Source organism: Pan paniscus, chromosome 1 (assembly GCF_029289425.2).
Source record: "Pan paniscus chromosome 1, NHGRI_mPanPan1-v2.0_pri, whole genome shotgun sequence".
Lineage (NCBI taxonomy): Eukaryota > Metazoa > Chordata > Mammalia > Primates > Hominidae > Pan > Pan paniscus.
The window spans coordinates 35103225-35128882 of record NC_073249.2 but is presented as its reverse complement, the minus strand read 5'-3'; the positions used below and the strand labels follow the sequence as shown (position 1 = coordinate 35128882).

The window sequence follows — 25658 nt, the reverse complement described above, 5'->3', positions numbered from 1 at the left end:
GTGCTCTTGGATGGTGTCTTGGTCCGTTCTGGTTGCTGTAACAAAATGCCACAGCTATTTCTCACAGTTTGGGGAAGAGAGATCAAGGCACCAGCAGATTCAGTGTCTGGTGAGGGCCTATTCCTAATACATACTGCCTTTTTGCCTCACAATGTGAGAGGCCAAACAAGCTCCCTTGGCCATTTTAATTTTTATTTTATTTATTTTTTTTGAGATGGAGTCTTGCTCTGTCACGCAGGCTGGAGTGCAGTGGCGGGATCTCAGCTCACTGCAACCTCCGCCTCCCAGCTTCAAGTAATTCTCCTGCCTCAGCCTCCTGAATAGCTGGAATTACAAGCACCTGCCACCACGCCCAGCTAATTTTTGTATTTTTAGTAGAGACAGGGTTTCACCATGTTGGCCAGTCTGGTCTTGAACTCCTGACCTCGTGATCCACCCGTCTCGGCCTCCCAAAGTGCTGGGATTACAGGCGTGAGCCACCGCACCCGGCCACCTTGGCCGTTTTTATAAGGGCCCTAATCCCATTCATGAGGCCCATGCCCTCACGGTCTAATCATCTCCCAAAGGCCCCGATTCTTAATATCACCATGTTGGAGGTTAGGATTTCAACATATGAATTTGGTGGGGAAAAGGGGGTGAGCGGGAGTGGCACAAACATTTCAGATCACAGCAGACGGCTAACTTGTCTACTCTAGTGCTCCTCTTGGGTGCATGGGAAATCACTCTCCTATTTCCCATGAAGTATTTCAGTCATTTCTCCCACACACTGAATTTCTATTACACAGGGAGTCTGGGGGTCAATGTAAAACTAGGACATAGGTCAGCCTTGTTCTGAATCCCCTCAAACCCATGGGCGGGGTTGGGTTTAGTTATGTTGTCTCACTCATCCAAGGTTCAGTCTGGAAGGAAACTATGGTGCATGCCTCTTTCTCAGAGAAGTACCCCCAACTTCTCTCTGGCTTTCCTTCCAATTCTCCTTTATCACAGGTCTGGAGAATCTTTTCTGGCAGAGGGAGTTGTGGCTCCTGCATCATCCTGAATTTGCTAGGACTGGAGCCCTGAGTCCCCCAAGTCCTTAGGCTTTTGCAATCCAAAACCCTAGGCTTTTGAATCTAAATTCAGGGGACTTTTTGCTCCTATTCTGCAATATCATTTCTTCTCTAAGTCAATGCCACTGACTAAGTGAGAAGTTAACGGTAAGGGGTAAGAGGAAACACAGAGTTGGAATGTATGATCCCAGGCTAATATCTCAAAATTTGAACTCACTCTGCTGTTGAGAGTCTACTGCACAAAACCAGACATAAAGACTTAAGGGCTGAGTGGCATTAAGAATGGAAATAAAAGATTAGACAAGAGATATGGCGAATGAAGAAATAACAAAATCTTGTTTGGGGAATAAACACAAGGCTGAAGTGGGGGGCAGGGGGGAATGAACTGGAAGGACTGGATGGAGGTGATGATGTCAGTTGTCCTTGGGCATATTTTTTATGGCTCATATTCCCTCTCCTTTCTCTTCACTCGCCCCAATTACCGTGTCCTGTTAATTAAAAGTTCTTCAAATCCATGTCCCTCCTTCCCATTGCCACCGTCACTGCCCTTGTTCATTCCAGTAACATCTCTCCTCTGGACCCTTTATTGCATCAGGCGCCTCAGTTCCCTCTGTCTCCTCAGCCCCTTCTAGTGTATTCTCTATTTAGCTAAAAAATGAACTTTCTACAGCAAAACTCGGATCATGTCAGCCAAAATTCTTCTGACTCACGTGCCTACACAGTGCTGTCTAGCTCCTAGGCTCATGGGTTTCATGATGGGGCCCACTCCTGCCCATCCACCTTCATCCCAAGTACTCTAAGGAAAGCTGTAGCTCTGGCTGAACAGAGAGGCAGCATGGTCGAGTGGTTCTGAGCCTGGACTCACTGCTAGACAGCTTGTTCATACATGTCACTTCTGTGATTCTGTGTCTGGAATTTATTCCTTCCGGTGGGTTCTTGGTCTCTCTGACTTCAAGAATGAAGCTGCAGACCCTCGCCATGAGTGTTACAGTTCTTAAAGATGGTGTGTCCGGAGTTTGTTCCTTCAGATGTTCAGATGTGTCTGGAGTTTCTTCCTTCTGGTAGGTGCATGGTCTCGCTGACTTCAGGGGTGAAGCCACAGACCTTCGCAGTCAGTGTTACAGCTCTTAAAGGTGGCGCGTCTGGAGTTGTTTGTTCCTCCTGGTGGGTTCATGGTCTCGCTGACTTCAGGAATGAAGCCGCAGACCCTTGCAGTGAGTGTTACAGCTCATAAAGGTAGTGCACATCCAGAGTGAGGAGCAGCAAGATTTATTGTGAAGCGCAAAAGAACAAAGCTTCCACAGTGTGGAAGGGGACCCGAGCGGGTTGCCACTGCTGGCCTGGGTGGCCAGCTTTTATTCCCTTATTTGGCCCCGCCCACATCCTGCTGATTGGTCCATTTTACAGAGTGCTGACTGGTATATTTACAATCCTTTAGCTAGACACAGAGTGCTGATTGTTGCATTTACAATCCTTTAGCTAGACACAGAGCACTGACTGGTGCGTTTTTACAGAGTGCTGATTGGTGCATTTACAATCCTCTAGCTAGACACAGAGCACTGATTGGTGTGTTTTTACAGAGTCCTGACTGGTGCATTTACAATCCTCTAGCTAGACAGAAAAGTTCTCCAAGTCCCCACTTGACCCAGGAAGTCCAGCTAGCTTCACCTCTCAATTCGGTATTCTCCTCTGTGGAATGTCATTAGAAGGATTATATGAGAATATATTTTAAAGGTGCACCTGGTACATAGTGAGAGCTATGGAAACATTTGTTAAGTCCAAGAAAAATTGTCCATTGGACTGTCAAAGTCTCTCCTACCCCAGTGAATTTCAACTGTGGTCTTTATTATTTATTTATTTATTGAGACAGTCTCACTCTGTGGCTAGGCTGGGGTGCAATAGCACAATCTGGGCTCACTGCAACCTCCACCTCCCGGTTTCAAGGTATTCTCCTGCCTCAGCCTCCCAAGTGGCTGGGATTACAGGCACACGCCACCACACCTGGCTAATTTTTTGCATTTTTAGTAGTGACGGGATTTCACCGTGTTGGCCAGGATGGTCTCAGTCTCCTGACCTTGTGATCCACCGGCCTCAGCCTCCCCAAGTGCGGAGATTACAGGTGTGAGCCACCATTCCCAGCCTATTTTTTTTATTTTTGAGACAAGGCTTAGCTCCATTGCCCAGGCTGGAGTGCAGTGGCATGATCAAAGCTCACTGAAACCTCTGCCTCTCGGGCTCAGGCGATCCTCCTTCCTCAGCCTCCTGATTAGCTGGGACTACAGGTGCATGCCACCACGCCCAGCTAATGTGTTGCTTTTGTTGTAGAGATGGGGTTTCATCACATTGCCAAGGTTGGTCTCAAACTCTTGGGCTCGAGTGATCCACCTACCTCAGCCTCCTAAACTGCTGGGATTACAGGCATGAGCCACCATGCCCAGCTCTGCACTGTTAGTCTTAAGCCCATTTTGGGAGCTTTGCTTTCCCTTGGTCAATCTTTCCTCTTCCTTCTAGAAGCTAAAATGTCAGGTTCTCTGTGAAGCCTTCCTACTGCACTTTGTTCAGCTCCCTATTAAAATTTTATTGGATTATTTTATTAGCTCCCTGTGGCTGCTATGACAAATTACCACAAAACAGTTGTCTTAAAACAACAGAAATTTATTCTCTCATAGTTCTAGAGGCCAGAAGTCTGAAATTAGATTAACAGGCTGAAATGAGGGTATTGGCAAAGCCACACTCCCTCCCGAGGCTCTAGGGGAAAGGTGTTCCTTGCCTCTTCCAGCTCTGGTGGCTGCCAGCATTCCTTAGCCCATCACTGTATCCCTCTCATCACTGCCTCTAGTCACACTGCTGCCTCCTCTCCTGTCTGTGTCAAATTTCCTTCTGTCTCTTTCATCAGAAAACTTGCAACTGCACAGAGAACCCACCTGGATGTTCCAGGACACTCTCACTCTCTCAAGATCCTTAAAACACATTTGCAAGACCCTTTGAAGCCATTTATAGATTCCAGGGATTGGAACCTAATATCTATGAGTGCCAACATTCAGCACTTCATAACTGTTTTCATGTGTGTTGGTCTTTACACCTTGGTATGACTAGGGTCTATCACAGTGTAAGCACATAGTATGTCCTCAATAAGTGACATGTAGACATAGATGCAGAACTATACAGCATCTAGGCCCTTTGCTCACGTTCACTGGGATACCTTCTTTGCTAAGGCTTCATTTCCCTAGGCCAGAGCTATTTCTTTCATGTGCTAATCTGTGGTTGGAAGGATCTTTTACTTATAAATTAGATCAACTTCTAGGTTAGAGAAATTAAGCAAAGGAGTTTTCATCCTTGTACCACTTCTCCTGAGTTTCAGTGAGGCAAAGTAACCAAAAACACTCCTTTCAAATTCCATACCTCCTACGTTATGGAGCAGAGGGCGTAGGAAAAGTGGATGGGTCCTGGCTGCTCAAAGACTTCACGGAATGTGAGATTACAGAGTGGCAGAGTGACAAGTATGGGCTTCATGAAGAGCGCTGTCATCAGTCTCCCCGGGCTGGTTTATTGCCATTCTTTGGCTGTTTATTTTAAACACAGTTTTCTTAGTAATTTAAGCTCCTAAATTCATGGCTACTGCTTCAGTGACCATTTCCCCATCTCGAGTCATTTAAGTTCATCACAGGGATTTTTCTGAAATGAGGCGGTTTCTTTTCCAGTGTTCTCAAATCACAGTCACCTCCACCCTCAAGAATAAGCCAGCACTCATCTGGAAAGACAATTCGGTAGCTATGTAATTGCTTTTTTCTCAGCTGTGGAAATCTTTCCCAATTAAAGTGGAAAAAGTTACTTGCAATAAAAAAAGTAAACAGGTAGATTACTTTGCACAATTAATCATTGAAACAGTAAACTGTCTACTGTATTGTAATTGTTTACTTCTACGTCAGTCTTTTCATCTTTTTGCTGGTTAGGGCCCCCAGAAATCAGAATGAGATTCCATGACATTTATTCAACCTTTAAATATTTTTTCCATTCTCTCTGTGTTCCAGGAGTAGTGATAAGAGCTGGTGATGTAAGGGTAACAAAAACGGACTCATTCCCTGCCCTCATGGAGCTTGTACAGTCTGGTGGAGGATGTAAACACTAATCAGGTCATCACACAGACAAATGCAAACTGTCAGTGGTCTCACATGCCAAGGCTGTTTATATACATGTAAACAGTTATGAAGTGCTGAATGTTGGCACCCCAGCCAACCCACAATGCTGCTGGCAGATCAGTCTAAAACACTGGACTCAATGTGCCACCCCTCACTTAAACGCTTTAACTGGCTCTCCCATGGCCTCTGGGGCAGAACTCACCTCTGGAGAAGATGCTCTTCAGCTGTTCCTGCCTCATTTCCTGTCCTCTCTTCCAGATGCTCAGGGGCCCCCAACTACAAGCTCTGTGCTTTCAGGGTCTTCTGTCTTTGTATGCAGTTCTCTCTGCCCAGAAAACTCTTCTCCCCACCTCCACTTGCAAAATCCTGTCCATCCTTCAGGCTCAGCTCTAATGTTACTTGAATGTGATGCCTGTCTTGACTGTTTAGCAGGCTAAATCTGTCACTCCCTGCCTGTACTACCACAAAACATTTTGTACAAGCCACCACAACTGCACTTATCCCAGTGAACTGTGTTTGTTTGCAGCAAAACACTGTGGTTAGGAACATGGACCTTGAATTCAGACTAACTTGGAAACCAAATTCTGCAATTTATTGTGTGGCCTTGAAAATCATTCCTTCTGGGTCTTAGTTTCCTTTCTAATTTTGGCAATGAGGGGCATAATACCTAACTCATTAGCCTGTTGTAAAGATAAACCAGATAATGTGTTTAATGATGGAGCACCTGGTCAACAATACTCAATAACTAATGGTGAGTATTATCAAACTTGAAAGTGCCAAATGCAAGGACCTAGGACTACATTTTGTCCTTTTTTTTTTTTTTTTTTTTTTTTTTGAGACAGAGTTTCGCTTTTCTTGCCCAGGCTGGAGTGCAATGGTGCGATTTTGGCTCACAGCAACCTCCACCTCCCAGGTTCAAGCGATTCTCCTGCCTCAGCCTCCCGAGTAGCTGGGATTACAGGCATGCACCACCACACCTGGCTAATTTTGTATTTTTAGTAGAGATGAGGTTTCTCCATGTTGGTCAGGCTGGTCTTGAACTCTCAACCTCAGGTGATCTGCCTACCTCGGCCTCCCAAAGTGCTGGGATTACAGGCATGAGCCACCACAGCCGGCTGATGTCCATCTTTCTATCCCAGTTGCTGGCCATAGTCAGTCGAAGTTTCTTAAAATGCATAAATGAAAATACTATCATAACTTCCTTTACTTGAAGACGGGTTAGAGGCTTATTTAGTTTGCCACTAATAAGGGCTTTTTTGTTTTCTTTTGAGACAAGGTCCTGCTCTGTCACCCAGGCTGGAGTATAATGGAGTCACCACAGCTCACTGCAACCTTGACTTCCCAGGCTCAAGCTATCCTCCCACCTCAGCACCACTTGAGAGGTGGTTAATTTCCCATAGAGACGGGGTCTTATGTTGCCCAAGCTGGTCTCCAACTCTCCAATTCCTGGGCTCAAATGATCCTCCCACCTTGGCCTCCCACAGTGTTGGGATTACAGGGCTGAGCCACCACACCCAGCTGATAAAGACATTTTACTGAAATGCCAAAAATTTCACTGATTTTACATCTCCAATCATATTAATCCTTTCCCTTTGCTCAACCAGTCCTGAACTTACACAGGTTAACTGTTTGAGGTCCTAGTTTGAAGTAGTGGTTTCTGCTAAATGATCTCGTCACAATTTTAGTCTTTACTGCATGTACATCAATTCCAGTCTTTACATAACCATGTGGAACACGGATTATATTTTCCTTTCTCATATGAAAAGTAATAGCGTGCATGTGTATAGGATTTACGTTTCAGGCTTTGTGGGCTTTAAATCCTTTGACTCCTAACCCAAGTGACTTTTCTAAGATCACAGTTCGTGGGTGGTCAAGCATATTAAAACTACTGCAAACTCTAGCGCAGTGTCCTGGACACTGGCCACAGCATCGCATTATCCCCCAACAGCCTAAATTCCTTGAAGGCAAGGTTCTCTCTGGCTTCCTCTGCATCGTTCGCAGCGTGCCTCAGAGACTCGGTGAGCTGGGCCGGCCAATGCATTTCCTCTTCCGTCCATGTAATTCCACTACAGGAGCAGAGGGCAAACTACGTTCCCATTAAAGCCACAAGGTTTAAAAACCTCTAACCTTGGAAAAAGCACACTTCAACCCTCTGCACACCAAACTTCTCTACTGTGGTTTCCCCTCTGCCGCTTTCTCCTTGGCGTTCCCCGATCACTGCCTCTAGGGTCTTTACAAGGGACAGCGAACGTAAGGTTTCGGAGCTGGCTTCGCCCCCTTCTATTTACCGGGGGCTGGTCATCCTTCGGGCCAGGCTGACTGTCTAGCGGTGGCCCTCGGATACCTGCTCCCCGCAGGTGACCCCCCTCCCTCCCACCGAGGAGGAGGGCGCGTCCCGCTCGCTCCGTGAAGACGCCGCGGAGGCGCACACGCCTCACGCCTCCTCGCAGAAGCCACAGGGGCTGCGGCTCTTTGTCGCGGCCACACCGGAAACGGCCCGGAGCGGCCGCCGAGGGTCCCGGCGCTAGGCGGGGCCGCCGGGCCCGTCCCCCTCCCCGCGGGGGCGCGCGAGGCCCGGGCGGGGCCGCCGTCCCTTCCGGGGAGCGGGGAGCCGCCGCCGCGTCCGCCGGGCGGCTCCCACCCCGCCCCCCGCAGCTCTGGGTGACGCGTCTCCAATAACAGCTCGCCGGGAGCCGCAGCTCGGGCACAGCCGGCGGCCGCGCCCCGCCGCCACCATGAGGGCCGAGGGCCTCGGCGGCCTGGAGCGCTTCTGCAGCCCGGGCAAAGGCCGGGGGCTGCGGGCTCTGCAGCCCTTCCAGGTGGGGGACTTGCTGTTCTCCTGCCCGGCCTATGCCTACGTGCTCACGGTCAACGAGCGGGGCAACCACTGCGAGTACTGCTTCACCAGGTAGGGCGGCGGCGGCGGCGGCGGCGGGCGGGAGCCGGGGGCGCCGAGCGGGAGGCTTAGACCGCGGCGCCAGGAAGTGCGTGCGGCTCGCGGGGTCCTAGCGCCGGCCCTTGGGGCGGGGTGGGGGGCGGGGAGGGGAGGAGGCCCCGCGCTGCAGCCCCACGCCAGGCGCCACGTGCGAGAGGAAACAGGACCGGTGCCGCGCTGCACGCCCTGCACTGCACGTTTTCAGAGTTGCTCACGCTGGATGCGCAAACCCGGGAGTGCAGGTTCCTGCCCTCAAATGTGGGCTCCGAGCCAGGCTTGTTCCAAGCCTGGGCACTCACTGCCCTCCCGGTGCATTGGCAGCGGAGCCCCAAATTTGGGCAGCCACGGGCTGTCACCTTTAACTTATGCTTCCTGCGGTGTGTTCTGTTACCCACAGTCCAGCCCTGCCTCAGATTGGCCGTTTCTTCCAAGGAATTTAATGACTTAGTATATGTCTTGTAAAGTACGCTTACATGTTAAAGTACGCTTACATGGGTGTTTGGAGGGACGCCAGTGGGCACTGACCACACCCCCTTGATTCTGAGGAGCTGCGACGATGAGTTGCAGTGTCCAGTTTCGGTTTGGGATTAGGAAAACATGGTCGCAGGAAGGGATTGGGCAAGATGTGTGGTTGCTAATGGTATTTAATTGTAAGATACCATATGTATATATGTGTCTGTGTTTGTATATATGATGCATATACATTTGCACACACCAACACATAATTATATCCTCAACTCTTATGAGAGTTTCAGAGCTTAAAGGCACATTAGAAATCACCAATTCAGTCTTGTCTTTCACTTAATGGATGAGAAAACTAAAGCCCAGAGAGAAAGTGGAGTTACCTTTATCCATTCACACCAGTAGTGAAGGGAGTGAAATCTGGCCTTATTCACTTCTGCCTATTTCTCACTGGTTAGGTGCTCAGTAAATTTACTAAGGCAGGAGGCATGGCATTGGGATTAAGTTTATATCAGGCCTTCCAGTACTCTGAGTAGAGACCATGATTTGCTTTCTTTGAACCTCAGTTTCTTCATCTTTGAAATGGAGATTCCTGGGCTGGATTAAGCTGACCTGCGGTCCTGCAGGGACCTTTTGAGTACAGGTCTCAAGTCCAGCATACTCAATCTGTCAGACCTGTGTGCCTCATTCTACAATAAGACGTAGCAAAAGAAGGGACAAAGGCTAAATATTGTAGTAATCTTGCCCAGACTCCCTGCCAGAACTGTCTTCCGCTTGGGGGGACCTGGAAAGGAACTAGACACGGAATCATGCCGTGGGCAGCTTAAGGGCTGTATGTGATGTGGCTCTTTGAATTGGTGAGCCAAGAGCTAAAGGGTCATGGCACCACTTTGCAACGTTTGAGTGAAGTGAGCATTGGGTTTTCCCAAAGTTAAAAAGGCTGCTGTGACTGGTCCCTTGATCTTCTGAGCCTTGCTGTGGCTCGGAGTCTGCAGCAGCGTGGGTGTCTGCAGTGGCAGGAGCAAAGCAGGTCAGGCAGCACAGAAGGAGCCTCCATCAGGGATCCTGGCATTTCCTGGAAGCCATCGCCTAAGACCATGGATGCCAGGCACATAGTAGGTGCTTACTTTATATGGGTAGTTGCCAGCCCTGGCCCCCAGTGAATGAAAGATCAAATCCCTCTGGATTTAGAAGGGATGAGAAGAACTGAGAGATGCTTCTCTTTAGCTGTAAGTCTCCTAATTGTATCTACTACGCATACCCCCAACCTTAGAACATTAATGGATGGTCAGATGCAAGTTCACAAAGCATTCAGCCTGGATTATTCTGCCATATGTGACAGTTTGCTGCCTCTTTTGTTGTTAAATTTTTCTGATTGACATTTATTAGTGTTACTCACTGTTGCCTTGGGTCCCTCACCAGGGCTGCAACTTGCAATGGGGTGTTATTACAACTTGCAAACCACTTCTCTGTTTGATTTCCCTGACCTTATGTCAATACCCGTAGTTTATTTCCTCTCTCTCCCCAAAGAATTATTTGAAGTCAATTAAAATAATACAAAAGAAATAATATCCATGATACTTATGCAATTAGAAATATCCTTGTACCCTACTTCATGATTTCTATTAAATCTGAATCATTTAGTATTAGTGGTTAGGTCATCTGATAGATTCAGCATCAGTTCCTCTGTCAGCAATTTGTATATGACTTAGGACAAATCAGTCTGTCCAGATGTATGAGGGGAACGTGTATTTTCCTCCATAGGGCCTCAAAGTATAGGAGTAGAATTCTGGAAATGTTCATACTTACAGGTCAAAATCTGCTGCCTGCCCCAGCTCCACATACCCAAAAGAAAGCTACCCCTTATCCTTTCTTTTGCCAGAAGTTTAACATAAACAATATTGCTTAAGATAAATGAACGACCCAAGAATTTCCATGTCATACTAATTGTATCAGGATCTAACTTTTTTTGAAGGAAAGAAAAGTGATTTCTTTAGGTAGGAATAAGTATATTCTATAAATTGAGAAATAATGGAAAATGTCTTAAGTCTCAACAGAATGGGATTCTTACGGTCAGGGCAATTCAGACAAAGGTTTGCTTTGGGGAATTTTAAATTTGTATCACATTTCTCAGTCTGGTGGGTGCCACTGGAGAACATGCGTATCTTGCCTGAACTGCTAGAAGGCAGCTCCTAATAATATTATATAAAGTTTTTCCACTTGGAAGCTGTCCCTATCAGACTTCTCAGATACACTTTATACACACATACACACATAAATGCACATATATACATTTTGGCCATTTATCACCATTTTTTGGTGTTTTTTTTTTTTTTTTTTTTTTTGAGACAGAGTTTCGCTCTTGTTGCCCAGGCTGGAGTGCAGTGGCGTGATCTCAGCTCACCGCAACCTCCACCTCCCCGGTTCAAGCAATTCCTCTGCCTCAGCCTCCCGAGTAGCTGGGATTACAGGAATGCGTCACCACACCTGGCTAATTTTGTATTTTTAGTAGAGACAGGGTTTCTCCATGTTGGTCAGGCTGGTCTCAAACTCCTGGCCTCCCAAAGTGCTGGGATTACAGGCAAGAGCCACTGCCCCCGGCCAAGTATGTTGTATTTTAAACTAAGTTTTAGACTTTTTTTTTTTTTTTGAAACAGTCTCGTCTCACTCTGTTGCCCAGGCTGGAGTGCAGTGGCACGATCTTGGCTCACTGCAACCTCCGCCTCCCGGGTTCAAGCGATTTCCGGCTAATTTTTGTATTTTTAGTAGAGACAGGGTTTCATCATGTTGGCCAGGCTGGTCTCGAACTCCTGACCTCAAGTGATCCACCCGCCTCAGCCTCCCAAAGTGCTGGGATTACAGGCGTGAGCCACCGTGCCTGGCCTGGACATATTTTAACCCCCAATGTGATTTGTCTCAGAAGGAGAGAAATCTGCTTTAACCCAGTGTTCCATCTAAATATTCATTCTATGTGCCATTCTTCAGGTAGGCAGATGTCTCCCTTTTGATCTTTAGTTCTCTTGGCTCATGGGTTATTTAAGGATGAGATTATTGACATTTCTTTGTTTGTTCTAAGTGTAGGGGGAACCAGGAAAGCCCATTTAGCCTCCTTGGAATAGAGCTGTTAGAACCCAGTTTCAGTGAATTTCGGTCATGTCTGACTTAGATTAGTTGTTTTAAAAATTAAATTGTTTGCCTGAGCCAAACCCTGTGATTAAGGTGTCCTATTTCAGCAGTTATAAAGGCTTTTTTCCTCATGTCCCCCAGATTTATTCTCTAGCGTATTCATCTTAGCTTTCCTCTTGTTTTATCAAACCGGCAGAATAATTTTTAGTTGATCTTAATCAGTATTAAGGGCCATGAAATCCTGATGCTGTTTTCCTGAAGTTCTCTGAACTAGCCCTGGTTCTGGCTGCCTGAAGCTGTGCATGAGAAGGGGACCTTGTCCCCAGGACTGCTATGACTCTGGCTCTCCTGAGAATGCTTTGAGAGTTGTTTTGGGGGAGAAATGGCTTCAGCTGTATTTAAATCATGTTTTCTGAATAAAAAAATTGAATACATGCTCTAATAAAGGGGTTCCCATTCCTTTTTAGATGTATTTTTATAAAATAGGTGGTAAGACTAAAACATACATACAACAGATTTCCTGTAAAAAGTGCCATTAAAGAATGCAAAATTCAGCTATCTGTATGTTAGGTAAGGAAATGGCTGTTTTCACTTTCCACCTTTCAGTATTTCAAGGTTTCCATGTACATTAATGCATAACTTAATGACAGGGATATGTTCCAAGAACTGCCTTAGTAAAGCAGTTTGATCCTTGTGCCAGCATGCTAGAGTGTACTTACACAAAGCTACGTGAGAGAGTCTACTACTCACCTAGGCTGTATGGTATAGCCTGTTGCTCTTAGGTTACAAACCTGTACAGCATGTTATTGTACTGAATACTGTAGGCAGTTGTAACACAATGGTAAGTATTTGTGTATCCAAACATATCTAAACATAGAAAAGGCACAGTGAGAATATGGTATCACAGTCTTATGACCACCTTTGTTCACGTGGTCTGTCATTGACTAAAATGTTGTTAGTGCATGACCTTATTTCAGTAGAAACCGCAAAGCAGGGACTTTGTGGCAGGTGGACTGGGTTTGAATTCTGGTTTCATTCTTTCCTGATGGTTTGTCTTTAGGCCAGTTATCACTTAACCTCTCTGAACTCCCAGGTTCCCTTATCTGTAAAATGTGCGTACTAATGCCAGTGCCGTTAATCCCAGGACTTGGTAGGCTGAGGTGGGAGGATCACTTGAAGCCAAGATTTTGAGACCTGCCTGGGCAACATAGCAAGACCCCATTCGCTACAAAAAAAATTTTATTTAGTTTAGCCAGCTGTGGTAGCCTGGGCCTGTAGTCCTAGCTACACTTGGGTAGGCTGAGGTGGGAAGATCCCTTGAGTCAGGAGGTTGATGCTGCAGGAAGCCATATCACTTACTCCAGCCTGGAAGACAAAGTGAGACCCTGTCTCTTAAAAAAAATAAAAAAGTGCGGACTGAGCATGGTGGCTCACACCTGTAATCCCAACACTCTGGGAGGCTGAGGCAGATGGATCACTCGAGGTCAGGAGTTTGAGACCAGCCTGGCCAACACAGTGAAACCCTGTCTCCACTGAAGATACAAAAATTAGCCAGGTGTGGTATAGTCCCAACTACTTGGGAGGCTGAGGCAGGAGAATGGCTTGAACCTAGGAACCCAGGAGGCAGAGGTTGCAGTGAGCTGAGATCATGCCACTGCACTCTAGCCTCCATCTCAAAAAAAAAAAAAAAAAAAAAAGCGTATGAATACCCACCCTACCAACCAAGCTAAGTCAGTACAACCCTAGCACATAGTGAGCCATCAAAATCACTCTGATCTCTCTTCTTTTTTTTTTTTTGAGATGGAGTCTCACTCTGTCACCCAGGCTAGAGTGCAATGGCACGATCTCCGCTGTTTAAGTGATTCTTCTGCCTCAGCCTCGCGAGTAGCTGGGATTACAGGCATGCACCACCATGCCTGGCTAATTTTTGTATTTTTAGTAGAAACAGTGTTTCACCATGTTGGCCAGGCTGGTCTTGAACTCCTGACCTCAGGTGATCCACCTGCCTTGGCCTCCCAAAGTGCTGGGATTACAGGTATGAGCCACCACACCTGGCCTGATCTCATACTTGTTTGATTAACTCTGCTGGCTAAATGTTTCTAACTTAATTAAATTGTGTGATAAAATATTATAATTTTAGGGGCGTTTTTATGGAGTTGTGGGGAGGGGTGAATACTAGGAGGGAAATACTGGAAATTGTTGACCAGTGGAGTCACCATTAAGCTGGCCTATTGGCTGGGCGTGGTGGCTCATGCCTGTAATCCCAGCACTTTGGGAAGCCGAGGCGGGCGGATTACCTGAGGTCAGGAGTTTGAGACCAGCCTGACCAACATGGTGAAACCTCATCTCTACTAAAAATTCAAAAATTAGCTGGGCATAGTGGCGGGCGCCTGTAATCCCAGCTACTTGGGAGGCTGAGGCAGGAGAATCGCTTGAACCCGGGAGGTGGAGGTTGTGGCGAGTTGAGAGTGCGCCACTGTACTCCAGCCTGGGAGACAGAGTTAGACTATGTCTCAAAAAAAAAAAAAAAAAAAGATGGCCTGTTGACCCATAGCCACAACCAGCAGTTCTCAACCTTGGGTTCCCCAGAATTAATGATGGGGTCTGGGATTAGTTTTCAGTATTTTTCAAAACCTAATGGAAATAATATAATATACCTACACAGGTAAACCTTCTTCAAAAAAGAGCCTTTTCTCACTCCAAAGTCTTAGGCACTTTAATATTCTTTTAATAAGAAAAAACAAATATTTATAGAGAGAAATGGAAGAAAACAGAATTTTCCACATTGCAAGGATATCAGGGCTCCTTTCTGCCTTTTACTTTCAGCACAATTGTTTCAACTGCAGCAAGGAGCCATCCTTTAAGACTTCAAATGTGCCAGTAACTCACGTTATTTTTCATATGCGGGGAACATAATTTCTGTTATAGCTTATAGGGGCTCAGTGACCAAGCTGCACGTTTGGAACCGATTTCAGATGAAAGAGACAGAATAACAGCAGGATATCCTGAAGTGAAATTCAAACCCTGGTGAGTTAAAACCACCATCTAACACCTTTCCCTCCCAAAGCAATTGCACAGAATCCTCTCAATCAAAAAAAATTCGAAGAACCTGTATAAAATGGCATTTCTTTAAATCATATTGCTCTTTGCAGCCCATAAAGCATTTCCAGATACATTCTTATTTTGATCCTTCCAAGGATGGCTGGTATACACAGGGCCTTATTCCATTTTACATAGAAAGAAACTGAGTGTTAGAGAAGTTAAGTGGTTTCTCTGAATTTCACACCTTTTTTGTCAAATATTTATTGAGTGCCTCTTAAAGGCCAGACTCCATGACCTTCAAGGATGGAGCCAAATCTCCCTGTTCCTCGTGTGATCTTTCTGTGCCCCCTTTGGCCTGAACCTACTGTGTGGTTCACCCAGGGACTTCACCCTACTTTACTACTGTGTGGTTCCCTGGAGACTGGGGGCTTAATCCGTCTCTGATATCTCCTTGATTGAATAGAATTTATAATTGGCCAACAATTTAACAAACGAATGCATTGTTTAAAGAATTATTTAAAGTTTTAAAAAATGTTTGATTCAGCCATCTTAGATCTATATTTTATGCTGATATGGACTTAGACATGTTGTTTTTATTATAATGCTTTGAAATTTGCATAAGAGCTACACATATTCTTTTATATGTATGAATTATTATGTAATAAAACATAAAAAGAACATGAGGCTTTGGTCCTTTTGTAGGCTTGGAATATTTTTAATATTACACTAGGACTAAACCAGAGTTAGTCATCTCAGCCTTTATACCTACATATAAAGAGTTTGTTTCTGTGCCGTGTGATAGGGCAGCATCAGCCCATAGTCTTTTTTTTTTTTTTTTTTTCCTTAAGCAAATCCATTCTTCAGGATCTCTCTCTGCAGAAGTTAAATCTCTTGAGTTGTGGAAATGGAATTTATGGTGCAGCTATAGGAGGCGGCCCCTGGTTGGTATTCCTGTAGAACAGGCAAGTTGCACACCACCTGTGAGAAGGTTCTTGTAAAAATATGTTAAATTTCTTTGAGAAGATCCAGGGCTCACTGCTATAGTTCGGCAGGAACCTGGTCTTTGGGAGAACTCAGAATTGGTGAGAATTCAGGACAGCAAAATTGTCTCTTTTAGGATTTGGTATAGTGAGAGAATTGCAAAGGAAGTTTCTACTATTTGGGTGTTTTAGGCTTACTGCTTTGAACTTAGGTTAATATTCCCTCCTCTTTTCCCTGTCAGTATAAAAATATGAAATAATTACTGTTTTATGCCACTTTATTTCTGTCCTCGAAGGAAGCAATCAATAATTACAAGCATGCTTTATCTTCCTGGAGTCATGAATAATTAAATTGACTCCCCCCATCCACACACATCTTTTTTTGGACCTCAGATGTAGTTGAGGTAATCATACTTCTGAGTTCAAGGTATGCTTTTATCTGGTATGTGCAAGGCAAATTTGATTTTTCAGAATGTTCCCTCTCATTTCCTGCTCTTCTCACAGACAGCTCCTCCATGGGTTTGGTTACGTATCTTTGAATACATGTGTATGTGTGTCCTGATGATCACTAGGGAACTAGACACACCTAGAACAAGGCACCCTGATTTTACTTGGCAGATTCAGACCTTGAGCTCTCTTCTGATCCTCCTGCTCACTCAGCGTTTTTCTGTAGCTGTGTCAGGGCAGGGGCCCCTGCACTGGCCCCTTCCTCCTGATGAGTGGCCTGTTCTGACACTTGAGGGAGGCAGGGCATTTTGAGGTCTCCTTTGCCTCTCAGGAACTTGCATTGTTAGCCCACCCACATCCCCAACCTTCACTTCTTTGGATTTCTAGGAAATCTGCAGTAGTTTAGGGGTGCAGTCCTTTGGCAGGGAATTAACTGAAGTACCTGCCTTTTCAGGGGTTGAACCCATGACCTTGGCCTCATTAGAGCTCTAACCAGTCACAAAGCACACACCTCACTTTGTGTAACTTCTGCTGACTTGTTCCTGCCACCCTCCGCGGCTTCCTATTCAATTGCAAAGGCGTTCACACCAACACAATAGAACAGAAGGAAATCAGATCTCTTCAAGACTTCTCTGAAGGACAGAAATATGCAATTTAGCAGGAAAATAATACAAAAAAGTCTTGAAGGTTCAGGAAACAACTTATCTTTCTAGTCCATACATTCGCTGAGAATCCAGCTGTGTCTCTCAGATTCTTTTTCAATCAAAAATTTAAAAATAGCATGGAACTCCTTGTGTTAATTTATTAACATAAAATCTAGCGACTCTTGTACATGAAGTGGAAGGTTTCGGATGACTAAGTAGAAATATTGTATGTATGTTATTAAAATGGATTGGGTTAGCTTTTATAGAAAAAGTGGATCTGAGAATTCATAAGTGCTTATCTTTGGCAAGTTTATAGTCCCTAGAGATAAAAATGAATGCGTGCTATAATAACAAAGACACAGTTGTGTCTTAGTGAGTGCACTGTGATGCTCAGGGTGTGTTGGTGCCCAGGGGACGCGGAGTCATCATGGAGGAGAGGAGAAACAAGGACAACTCCCTAGAGAAGTGAAATTCACACAGGGCTTGAAGACCTGAATGTATCTTGGGGGAGGGACATGGTAAGATAATCTGGCTGTCCAAAAAGATACAGGTTCTTATTAGAGCCAAATAAAAATCTCAAGGATTTTATGTCTTGGCACTTGGAAGGAGTTATGTTGAAATCTGTGTTCTCTTTAATCTGGGTACCAAGAAAGACTCTTCAGGGATGTAGGTACTGGCTCATATTTTTGATGAGATGGGGATTTTTCTTACTCTGGTGATGTTTGGATAGGAAACATTTGCTCATTTGCCACCTGAAAAATCTCTTCTCTGTCAATTCCATGAATCCGTGGTACAGTGACAGTTGCTGTTCACAGTGATAGCCTCATATGCTCTTAAAACCTCACCAATAAGACACATTTAATTATGAGCCAATAGTATACTCCCTAAGGGTAGGAATTCTACTTTTTAACTCAATCAAAAACATTTGTATTTGTGGACACTTAGTGGGTTCTATAGTTCTGGAAAACAACTCCAAAGAAAAGGAACAAAAATCCCTACCACCACGGAGCTTATTTTCCAGCTTTTATTCATCTTTATTTTACCTCCAGTTCCTTGAATTTTGTAAGGCTTCAGCAGATGCTGTATAAAAGGCAGGAAGGTTTGTTCTTTTTCTTTCTTCTGGTCATCCAGGGATGTCATGAAGAACATTCTGTTAACCAGAATGTTTAACCATGTTGAGACTCAGAAAATGATACCCCGAAGTTTGGCCCTTTGGCATACAGAGCACTTTCCACTGAAAGGGGTTGAAAGGGCCTCAGAAGCGAAGACTCTGTGACCTTCCCTGCCCCTCAGTCTATTACCATTATTAGCTCATACCCTTTTGTCCATTCTTCATTGAACCTAAGCATAAAAATAGGCAGTTTTCCTTGAGTTCTTGAGTTATTGGGCTCTCATTTTGAAGGATCTTGTTTTACATAAAAACTTTGACTAAATACATTTGTTATGTTTTTATCTTGCTAGTATGTCTTTTCTTCCAGGGGTGTTGGCCACGACCCTTATGATGGATGAGGAAAGACATCACATCTTTCCACTCCTACAACTACAACACCCTGTCTCATGACTGACACAAACTAGGAGAGAGCTTTGATCAGATAATACTTAGGTCCAATGAATTGGCAACATCCCTAAGTTGGTTAAAATAGCAGCAGCTCTGGGTAGATATATTTTAGAAGTTAATGAAATATGGCCTACCCATACACCTGAGTAAATATTTTAAACAGCACTCTAAAAAAACCTTTAGGGTTTTTGTTTGTTTGTTTGTTTTTTAACTTTAAAACATTCAGGTTAACAAGGAAGTAGGGATTTAGGAACAATCTATTTATTTCATCCAATATTTAATTGATTTCTGCACATGTTCCAGCTTTACAAGGCACTCAGCTACTAAATATTTTCTAGGTAGAGAGAGAGAGAGAAGCCCACCTCTCTTGATCTTCTCTGTCTGTGAATCTGAGGACGCCCCTGATAGAACTCCATGGTAGAGTCGGGGCTTCCTGATGGACACCCTCAGGCCAAGCCTCAGGAGCCATATCTGAGTCTAGCTTGCTCTGCTGTGTTATTTTCACTCTGGTCATCCTAAATTGTTTATAGTAATGAATGCACACATATACACACATGCACACACATATATGCACCTTGCTGATTCTCCTCTCTATGTCCCTCTTTGCCTGGCTCACTCCTTTGGTTCTGAGAAATCTGTCCTGATTTCTGCAGTCTGGATTAGTTCCCTTCGTCTTTGCTCCCACAGCACCTCATACAAACTTCCTTTATCACACTTGCTCCTTGAATGCATGAACTAGGTCTTACTCATCTTTGTAACCCCAGCATTTAGCAAGAAGACTAGCCTCTGTTACTGCAATAAATATTTGCGAAATATATTAGTCTCATTTCTGCATCTTATCTTGCTAGTGGCCCTTTGCATAGGCCTCGTCACCTCTCTTAATATGCAACTGTTCATTCTTGGAAATGAATTCTTGTAAATACTCTCAGAACTCTTCATTGACTCCCTGCTTTCTTCAGGACAAGTTCCCTACTAAGTGCCCCTCCCATCGTATCCAGCATTATCCCTCACTACATTTTGACTTAGACTCCAAGTTCAATTTGGGTGGTCTTTGCAAAGCTGAAGAATGTCATTCTTCATTCTTCCTATTGTCTATTTGTCATCTAGAGTACTTTGCTCTGTAATATTTCCTTCCTTATCCTCTGCCTCCTTCCTAGGTAAGGCCTTAGAGCCTCAGTTTGTTTATACTCAAGAAAGATCCAGCTCAAATTGCATCTCTTTCTAAAGCTTTATCTTTTTCTGTTTGTGTGTGTGTGTGTGTGTGTGTGTGTGTGTGTGTGTGTGTTTGAGACAGAGTCTCTCTCTGTCACCCAGGCTGGAGTGCAATAGCACGATCTCTGCTCATTGCAACCTCTGCCTCCCAGGTCCAAGCGATTCTCCCGCTTCAGTCTCCTGAGTAGCTGGGATTACAGTCACGTGCCACCACGTCTGGCTAATTTTTGTATTTTTTCATAGAGATGGGGTTTCACCATGTTGGCCAGGCTGGTCTCGCACTCCCGACCTCAGGTGATCTACTCACCTTGGCCTCCCAAAGTGCTGGGATTATAGGCATGAGCCACCGCACCCGGTCCAAAGCTTTTTCTTAACTACTTCAGCCCACACAGCTTTCATTTTATTTATCGACTTGTTTGTATTTATTTTACAATAATTTAATATTTACATTTTTTGAACATCCTACTATTCCAAGCATTGTGCTCTCACTGTGGAGTTTCAGAGATGAATAAGACAACATGCTCAGTAAGTGCTATTTCCCTAACTTCTGTATCTTCAAAGAGCTCAGTCCTAGGGGTAGCTTTCTGCTCTCAATTCCAGGTCATGTGGGCCATTTGGATGCTGAATCATTTTGCCTGATATTTGTATTTACCACTCTCATGTAGGCAGGGCAGATTTCCCCAAATAGCTCTTTTTTTGAGATGGAGTTTTGCTCTTGTTGCCCAGGCTGGAGTGCAGTGGCGTGATCTCAGCTCACTGCAACCTCCGCCTCCCAGGTTCAAGCATTTCTCCTGCCTCCGCCTCCCGAGTAGCTAGGATTACAGGCGCCAGCCACCACGCCCAGCTAATTTTGTATTTTTACTAGTGACGGGGTTTCTCCATGTTGGTCAGGCTGGTCTTGAACTCCTGACCTTAGGTGATCCACCCGCCTCGGCCTCCCAAAGTGCTGGGATTACAGGCATGAGCCACCGTGCCCAGCCACTCATTTTTTTTTTAAACAAAAATATTATTTCCCAGTATGGCTGTAGCACAGTACTTTTGTACCTAGAAAATAACACTTTTGAATAGAAATTATTTAGCTATGATAGATTAACATGTCTTCTTACGGCCTCATGTGCAAGGTTTTATAGTATTAAAAATGTTCTCCATTCAGAGAAATACAAATGGAATCAATAAGGATTGAAAGAAAAATGTCTGCTAAATCTGTTCAAACGGTATCTGATCAGTTTAAGTTTTCAAGGTAAAGTCCACAATTCGGGGTAATTCGCCTAAACAAATTGGTAATTCAGTTTTTTATATTTTGTTTGCAGGAAAATAAAACTGAGGGGATGAGAGAATCTCAACTCTTAAAATTCTTCTGTAGGCAATTAAAAAGATAACATTTTCCAGGCCAGGCGCGGTGGCTTACGCCTGTATTCCCAGCACTTTGGGAGGCCAAGACGGGCGGATGGCTTGAGGACAGGAGTTCAAGCCCAGCCTGGCCAACATGGTGAAACCCCGTCTCTACTAAAAATACAAAAATTAGCTGGGTGTGGTGGTTCATGTTTGTAATTAATCCCAGCCACTTGGAGGCTGAGGCAGGAGAATCTCTTGAACCCGGGAGGCAGAGGTTGTAGTGATCCAAGATTGTGCCACCGCACTCCAGCCTAGGTGACAGAGCAAGACCCTCTCTCAAACAAACAAACAAAAAACACACATTTTCCTGTAAGTAAGATTCAGAACAGTTCTGTCTGGACAGGTAGTTAACACATGTTTTGCTGCAGCAGACCTGACCATGTTCTGGGAACTCACAATTAGCATTAGACTATAAAGGAATTTTTACCATGGTTTATTTCTGTTTTACGGACAGAATGTTGAAGTGAGGAATACTGTTAGGAGTATTTTAAGTTTTCAAGTAGTTATTTATATTACTTTGGTTTTGTCATTTTCTTTGATTTTTAATCACGTGAGTTTTATGCAACAGCAAGCATAGGGGAATCTAATAATATTGGTATTCATTACAAAGTACTAATAGTAACATCTGTCATTTAACTGGAAGAAGCGGTGGATATTATTTTATTGTCAGTTCCTCTATGAGAGAACTGAGTTAGAAAGGCATTCGTTGTTTCTTTGCTTTTGACTTTTCAATCAGAAGGCATTAGAGAAGTAAAGATAAAAGTAGCAAGGAAGTGTTACTCTGACCTTGCACAAAAGTTAAGACAGAGCATTTCCAGAGGAAGACATGAAATTTTAAAAGTGCGTACATTCATTCTTTGGACGAGCTTTAACTGTTAGAGATTGTGCAGGGCCTACAAGAGGAGCTTCGGATATAGGTGTTGTCCAGGGGCTGAAAAGAAAATGTAATGTTCACTGTTTCACAGGCTAAATATTTCTCTCCTATATTCATAAGCTTCATGAATTTTTTTTTTGCTTTCTAAGGCAAAGGTAAATTTTGTCTGGGCCAGAGCCTGCATGAAAACAGATCTGTGTTATTTTATAACTAGGTCAGCCATTACTCTGACCACCAAGCCCAGCCTCCTCCTTGTAAATTACAGCTCCAGTTCCAATAGTTGGGAAAACCTATTAGTTGCTACCTTACTGCCCTAAATATTTCCTGCCTCCCCAAGAGGATGCGGGCTCTAACTTTTAACAAGCCTCAGAACAAAGCCTGGTGCTGAGCGAAGGTTCAGCACAGCCCTGGGAAGAAGCCCCCCGCTGCACGTGGGTCCCGTTCACTGTTACATTGTGGATTAAAGTGATGTATGGAGCACCTTTCACTATTACACAAAAACCTGTAGCCTGAGTATTATCCTTGTGTCCTGACCAGGGTTATAATAGGGTTCTGCCACAATTCCTCCAATTTTTATTTCTCTTAAACAAGATTGGAGGCCTTGCTAGTATAACCACCCTCGCTGGGTGGGAGGCTAACTTTGTTTCTGATTGTCTTATTTCAACCTATGGTGAAGTTATATTGCACTGCTGGGGCTTTTTTCCCATTCTCTTTTTCATTTGGCTGGGGCTGCCTCTGTTCAACAGAGCGTACTTGTCACTTCTTCTGTCACCATTAGTTAAAAGTAATTGTTATTGCAAACCCCCTCTATGCCAGTATCATTTTCTTTCATGGTGAAACCCACTAAGCATTCATTTCAGTAGCAGAAAGTAGGGAGCTTACAGAATCAAATCCTTTTTATCTAGACCAACAGCACCTGCGGCAACGCATTAACTAGCAGGAGTTGTTAATTACATTTCTAACTTGTTGATCTTCATGGTTTCCGATTTTTAAAAGCAAGGAAATTAATCACTGTGTGTGTCTCCTCCAGTAGGAAATGACAGGAGCGTGTCTTCTAAGTTCTGTTCCAGTCAGTAATAATCAAATACTTGCATTTTCCTGTAACATTTCTTTTCTTCCTTTGTGGATAGAACTATTTCTTAAGTTCAGAGAGCCCTTCTGTTCACAGTAGGGTAGATATTTGCCCATAAAACAAAGGCTTTAGAAACATAGATCCTCTAGCTATGAGTCTGAGTGAGACTGTGCTGATGGTATTTCAACAGTTGACATCACTTTAAAAAAAAAAGCACAAAGACTAATTAAAAGTGTAGTAGTACCCAGCATTTATTGAACGTTTACAGTGTTCTAAGCAATGTATTAAATGTTTTGCTTGCATTTTCTCATTTAACTTTCATAGCAAACCTATGAGGTGGAAACGATATCTTTATTTGACAGTGAAGGAAACTGAGGTTCAGAAAGGACTAGTAACTTGCCCAAGATCACATAGTACATCAAGTACCAGAAAGAAAAAAGGATTTGAGAGAGGGAATTGGGAAGAGTAACTCATCATATTCATCCTAAATTGTGAGACAGGAATCAAGAAGCAGCAGAACGAAAGCTGAGGTTTTCTTTCTTAAAACTTGCACCTGCTTCTAGGATACTTGATCTTAGGTTAGAAAAAGACAGGGTCAGCTACTTTATTCTTATGTAAATGTTCATCATCAAGGTAAACAACCTGATCCATCCTGTGATTCATTCTTAAGAATCTCAGAAAAATCTAAACAATCTGCCTTGCAGAGTGCTTCAACTGTATACAGCAATTTCCACACGAAAAAGCCACTCCACCCAAATGTGTTACCATAGGCCTGTGGCTCCGCATTCTAGAAGCACACTGGAATCTCCTGGGAGCTTTCTAAAAGTCCTAGTGCCTGGGCCCAACACATACCAATTGAATGAGAACTGATGATCCCTGCCCCAGACAACCAAGGTTGAGAACCACTGTGAGAGGTTATTAGTGATTCACTCTACACTTTCCTCTTCGCTCCATTCCTTTGGGGTTATTTCAGTTTTTTTTTTTTTTTTTTTAGGGAAATTTTGTTTTCTTTATTTTGCTCAGTCTTTTCCCAGACTTCCTGAACAATTCAGATCAGATTACATTGCAAATGAAAAATTTACGACTGTGTCTTTTGTAGGAACGGAGTTTGTTCCAAATGCTTTGTATAGTCCTACAGCGAAAATGGATAGCCCATATGAAGTTTCTCTCTGGCTGTAACTCCTCAGTCAGCAATAGTCGAACACTCATAGGATCTCTCTCCTCTCTCAAGCACATATACTGCACATACACAGTGCAGGTACCAGCTCAGCAAGTTTTAGTTTGAATTTCAGCCATGAGACTTATGAAGAGTTTAAATCTCTCGCTAGCTCTGGAAAGAACTGCAGCACATATCTGAATAATTTAAACAGGGCTTCATCCCCGCCTCCACCCCACCACCTCATCTAGAATTGCTTAAACCAAAATAGATCAAAGGCGATTCTTATGTTATTCACTATCAGTAACAGTAGCTATCAAAAACTGTTAGCTTTTCTTCTCTGCTCTGAAGGCAAGCTGGCCCAAGAAGACCTATGTTAAGAAAATTCACACTGCTGAAAGAAATTAGAGATGACACAAACAAATGGAAAAACATTCCATTCTCATGGATTGGAAGAACCAATATTGTTAATATGTCCATACTGCCCAAAGCAATCTACAGATTTCAACACTATTCCTACCAAACTACCAAAGTCATTTTTCACAGAATAAGAAAAAAACTTTTCTAAAATTCATGTGGAACCAAAAGAGACCCCAAATAGCCAAAGCAATCCTAAGCAAAAAGAACAAAGCCAGAGGCATCACATTACCCAACTTCAAATAATACTGTAAGGCTATGGTAACCAAAACAGCATGGTATGGTTACAAAACAGAGACATAGACCAGCAGAACGGAATAGAGAACCCAGAAGTAAAGCTGCACACCTACAGTCATCTGATCTTTGACAAAGTCAACAGAAATAAGCAATGGGGAAAGGACTCCCTATTCAATAAATGGTGCTGGGATGACTGGCTAGCCATATGCAGAAGAATGAAACTGGACCCTTACATTTTACCTTATACAAAAATTAACTCAAGATGGATTAAATATTTAAATGTAAGACCTCAAACTATAAAAATCCTAGAACACCTAGGAAATACCATTCTGGACATTGGCCTTGGCAAAGGACTATGACTAAGTCTTCAAAAGCAGTTGAAACAATACTTGAAAGTGGGACCTAATTAAGCTAAAGAGCTTCTGCACAGCAAAAGAAACTATCAACAGAGCAAACAGACACCCTACAGAGTAGAAGAAAATATTCACAAACTGTGCATCTGACAAAGGTCTAATATCCAGAACCTGTGAAGAAGTTAATTCAACAAGCAAAAAACAAGTAACCGCGTTAAAAATTGGGCAAAGAAGACATACAAGTGGCCAATAAACATGAAAAAATGTTCAACATCACTAATCATCAGAAAAATCCACATCAAAACCACGATGAGAAACCATCTCACATCAGTTAAAATGGCTATTATTAAACAGTCAAAAAATAACAGATGTGGCTGTGCATACTGGCTCACACCTGTAATCCCAGCACTTTGGGAGGCTGAGGCAGGAGGATCACTTGAGACTAGGAGTTTGAGACCAGCCTGGGCAACATAGCGAGGCCCTCATCTCTACAAAATAGCAAATTAGCCGGACATGGTAGTGTGTCCCTGTGGTCCCAGCTACTTGGGAGGCTGAGGTGA

General features: G+C 43.9%; 1 protein-coding gene across 3 annotated transcripts in view; it reads left to right on the top strand.

The window, feature by feature from the left end:
- The first annotated feature begins 7750 nt into the window (after positions 1-7750).
- SMYD2 (SET and MYND domain containing 2) overlaps positions 7751-25658 on the top strand; it is a 56033-nt gene continuing 38125 nt past the window's right edge. The window contains exon 1 of one of the 3 annotated variants that reach the window (XM_034946802.3): positions 7751-8096. In XM_034946802.3, the coding sequence (XP_034802693.1) occupies positions 7924-8096 (173 nt within the window). In that variant the 5' untranslated portion in view covers positions 7751-7923. The remainder of the gene's footprint in view (positions 8097-25658) is intronic. The other 2 variants (XM_034946796.3, XM_055108184.2) reach the window with 2 other exon arrangements.